The 3,903-nt window shown below is 46.4% G+C and overlaps 1 protein-coding gene across 1 annotated transcript; it reads left to right on the top strand.

Moving 5' to 3' along the window:
• Nucleotides 1–589: 589 nt before the first annotated feature.
• Nucleotides 590–3,205, top strand: LOC119287802 (alcohol-forming fatty acyl-CoA reductase-like). Its single transcript, XM_037567417.1, has 10 exons — nucleotides 590–801; nucleotides 904–1,007; nucleotides 1,122–1,321; nucleotides 1,436–1,536; nucleotides 1,627–1,819; nucleotides 1,911–2,072; nucleotides 2,160–2,241; nucleotides 2,310–2,576; nucleotides 2,672–2,799; nucleotides 2,889–3,205. The coding sequence occupies exons 1-10, from the start codon at nucleotides 708–710 to the stop codon at nucleotides 3,040–3,042; spliced, it is 1,485 nt and encodes a 494-aa protein (XP_037423314.1). The 5' UTR covers nucleotides 590–707; the 3' UTR covers nucleotides 3,043–3,205.
• Nucleotides 3,206–3,903: the final 698 nt, after the last annotated feature.

Here is a 3,903-nt window from a genome sequence, read left to right as displayed (position 1 = left end):
ATACATTCCGGCTCCTGTGAAAAAACTTTTTGGGCTGAAGGGCCTACACCAGCACCCCGCACGGCACGCCAACTCCTGCCCCAAATCTGGCCAGATGTGGCCTGAAGCAGCCCGCACGTCGACGCTCCTCCTCCGGCCACCGTATGCCACTAGGGCTCAGGCGACCGTGAGCAGAACGAGGCTGCTATCAGCCCAGCCGAAGTCCCCAGCCACCAGGACGCCCACCCGCAGCGCCCACCTACGCCTTCCGCGTACGCCAGCCACCAAGACCAACAACCCCGCAACACCTATCAGCTCTCCACACCGCCACCGCCAGCCGCCGCGCCCACCAAGCGCCACGTATCGGCTCTTGAAGAGTAGTTATTTATTTCTGGTGAGATTAGGAATAAATTAGCTCCAGCTGAAAGCAACGGTTTTCTGTCCGCAGAAAAAAAACTATAAAAAACAATAATGCAACGATTTAGGTGGCCTGACTCTGCCTGTAATTTCCGTGGACATCCATCAATGCGAAACTATAAAAAACAATAATGCAACGATTTAGGTGCTCCATCCGCCGTCTGGAACCCTATAAATCCGTAGCTAAGTCGTCACAGGCCTCAAACACGGAGATACCTTTATCAGACTACCACCTACAAGCCTGCAAGTGGGCTTAAACATCAAGAGTTCGAGACATAATCTCACGAGCTCAGCTGTGGCAGACGGATCAGATGGTGATCGGCGAAATGGATGCTGCTCAGGTCGCAGCATACTTCAGGGGCAAGAATGTCCTCATCACCGGCGCAACTGGGTTCCTTGGAAAAGGTATGCCTCCAGCCCTCGATCGATACACCCATTTCTGTTTCAGAGTCTCTGCATGCACTGCGTGTGCGCCACTTGATGGTTTAGGTGCTACTATCTGAATAGTGCTCTTGGAGAAGATACTGAGGATCCAGCCTGATGTCAGGAAGCTCTTCCTCTTGGTTCGAGCCACCGACGACGAATCGGCAAGGCGGCGGGTCCAGACCGAGGTATAGTATTTCTAACAGTTGAACAAGCAAAACGAACATGGGAAAGTTTTAAGACATCTCAAGTTTTAAACACGCACAAAAAAAAAAACGCAAACGATGTTTCGTCGTCTGCAGGTAACAGGGAGGGAGATATTCCAAGTTCTCAGAGAAAAGCATGGCAAGGGTTTTGAAGATTTCATCGAAGAGAAGGTGTGCCCCTTGGCTGGAGACGTCATGTATGAGGATTTTGGACTAGACACTGCCAAGCTGAAAGAAGTGTCCAAGGATGTGGACATCATCGTCAACGGAGCTGCGACTACGAATTTCTATGAAAGGTTGATATTGCAAATCTTCGATAGCTAGCATACATATGATGTTACCATAAAAGAATAAGATTGAGTTCATGCGGTTTTGTTTAGATATTTGATCAAAACGTGATGAGTTTGCAGATACGATGTCTCCTTCGACACCAACGTCTTGGGAGCCAAGCAGATCTGTGCATTTGCAAACAAGTGCACCAAACTGAAAATGCTGCTCCACGTTTCAACTGGCGAGAAAAGGAGGATTATATTAGTATGTTTTGTTTTCAATGAATTAGTCTGAATTCTGAGTCTGACAAGTGATTAACTGACTTGAACAGCCTACGTAAGTGGTGAACAAGAGGGACTAATACTAGAGAAACCATTCATGATGGGGGGCACACTACGGGAGGGCACACACTTAGACATCGAATCCGAGCTAAATCTGATCAAACATACCCAGATTGAACTGAAAGCTAACTGTGCTACAGACAAGGCTGAGAGGAAAACCATGAAGGAACTTGGCCTCAAGAGGTTAGAAACCAAACATAATTGATTAATTGAGCATGTGTACACCTTTTTGCATCCGTAGTAACACGTCTCCCTGTTACACACTTGAATCAAGAGCTAGGCATTTTGGCTGGCCAAATACCTACGTCTTCACCAAGGCAATGGGTGAGATGCTGCTGGGACACCTGCGAGGCGACCTTCCGGTCGTCATCATCCGGCCGAGCATCATAACCAGCCTCCTCAAGGAGCCATTGCCTGGATGGATGGAAGGAGTCAGGTAATGGAATTAAAAAAGATAAACCATCTCTATAGCTTGTTTGTTCGGATTATGATGACACTAACTTGCATTTTTCTTCTTCTTCAGGACTATCGACTCGGTTTTCTTGGGTTACGCCAAGCAAGCCTTGAAATTCTTTCTAGTAGACCCCAATACCATAATGGACGTGGTGAGTTTACATCCTCACATTGAAAACTTTAAAAGTACAACTCACAAGACACAACCGAGTTTGGACAGATTCCGGGGGACATGGTGGTAAACTCCATGATGGTGGCCATGCTGGCGCACTCAGAGGAACAAGCACAGACCATTTACCATGTGACATCGTCCATGAGCAACCCGGCCTCCTACATGACTCTCCGGGAGACGGCCCACCGCTACTTCGTGGACAACCCGCCGCGAGGGGAGAACGGCGAGCCCATCCGGCTGAACAAGATGCGCTTCTTTAGCACGGTTGCAAGGCTCCGCATCTACATGGTCATCAAGTACAAGCTCCCTCTTGAGGTTCGGCCGATACTTATATTTGAAATTGGAGTCAAATTTGATTTCGCAGATGAGAATGAGGCTAATACGTTTGTCCTATGATTGAACTTGAACAGATCCTTCATCTGGTGAACGTAGGGCTATGTGGTGTTTTCTCAGGGCGCTACAACGAGCTCAGTGGAAAATACAGATTGGCCATGCATCTGATCAAGCTCTATGCGCCTTACACCTTATTCAAAGGGCGGTAAGAACCCTAGACGAAATATTTTGCCCTTTTATTTTATCAAAGACCGTTCTTTTTCTAAGATGATTTTCGGCTTCGATGTTTTGAAGCTTTGATGACATGAACCTTGAGAGGCTGAGGAAGGCGATGGAGCAAAATAGTGATGGAGGAGAATACTACTTTGATTTTGATCCCAAGAAAATCGACTGGGACGACTATTTCTACATGGTTCACTTTCCTGGTGTGCTCAAGTATCTGGCGTGAGAATTGAGTTTCACCCAACGAGCTAAATAACAACTATCTTGGAATGTATTGTCGTACTATTTGTTACACAACTCATGGGTGTGTTACCTTCGCTGAGATAGTTGTGTATGTTCCATATATTTTTAAGATGTGCCATTAATAAAGCATGGGATCACAATTCAAAGTGGCGCGTCTGAGTGATCACATGGTGTGACTGTTTGCATGTTATGATCTTGCTGTCAACTTTGCTCTAATGGTCTGCTTGGTTGCTGTCTTGTAGCAAAATCATGGGCCAAACTCTGTCTGCGGGTTGTACTCGTTCATGTGTGGTTTCAGCTTTCAGGTTATGGGCTAAACGCTGCTTTGAATAAGAGATGTACATGATCAGTCAATTTGTGACACAACATTAGGGCACGCTCAGACAAGAGAAAAGCTCAGGCACGTTCCTCAGGGTTGTAACCAAACATCCCCTAAAGTCGTGCTTGGAATCTATGATATTAATACAGAGGTGTGTAACTTACACGTATATCTTACTGGTCGCTATACAAATTTCGGCTGGAAATAGAACGATGGGTCCAGACGTGTAGTGTCTTTTTAGAAGGGTATTTAAAAGGAAAATTTTGATCCAAACAGGGCCTAAGACTCTAGGTGGGCCATCTTGAATGCCAGAACGCTTGTGTACAATGCACACGCTTAAAAGAGAGAACATTAAAAGGACCCACATAACTGTTACAACTTATAGTAGTACAGTGCAGACAGATATTAAGGGCATCTCCCACGGGGACTCTCAAACTGCTCGCATCCGTTCGGACAACGTGGTTCAGACATGTTTTACATCTTGTATCCATTGGCCAGCCGTTCTGGACATCCTTTTTCCCGTAA

The sequence above is a fragment of the Triticum dicoccoides genome, chromosome 4A (genome assembly GCF_002162155.2).
Source record: "Triticum dicoccoides isolate Atlit2015 ecotype Zavitan chromosome 4A, WEW_v2.0, whole genome shotgun sequence".
Taxonomy (NCBI): Eukaryota; Viridiplantae; Streptophyta; class Magnoliopsida; order Poales; family Poaceae; genus Triticum; species Triticum dicoccoides.
Note: the sequence above shows the minus strand (reverse complement) of the source record. Positions and strands in the feature narration are given on the sequence as shown.

Bases quoted from the DNA above. Each gene is read 5' to 3' on its own strand.
- LOC119287802 (XM_037567417.1), top strand. From the start codon at position 708: ATGGTGATCGGCGAAATGGATGCTGCTCAGGTCGCAGCATACTTCAGG. The intron at 1,820-1,910 runs GTTAGAAACCAA...ACTTGAATCAAG, and splicing joins AAGGAACTTGGCCTCAAGAG to AGCTAGGCATTTTGGCTGGC. The intron at 2,800-2,888 runs GTAAGAACCCTA...GATGTTTTGAAG, and splicing joins TACACCTTATTCAAAGGGCG to CTTTGATGACATGAACCTTG.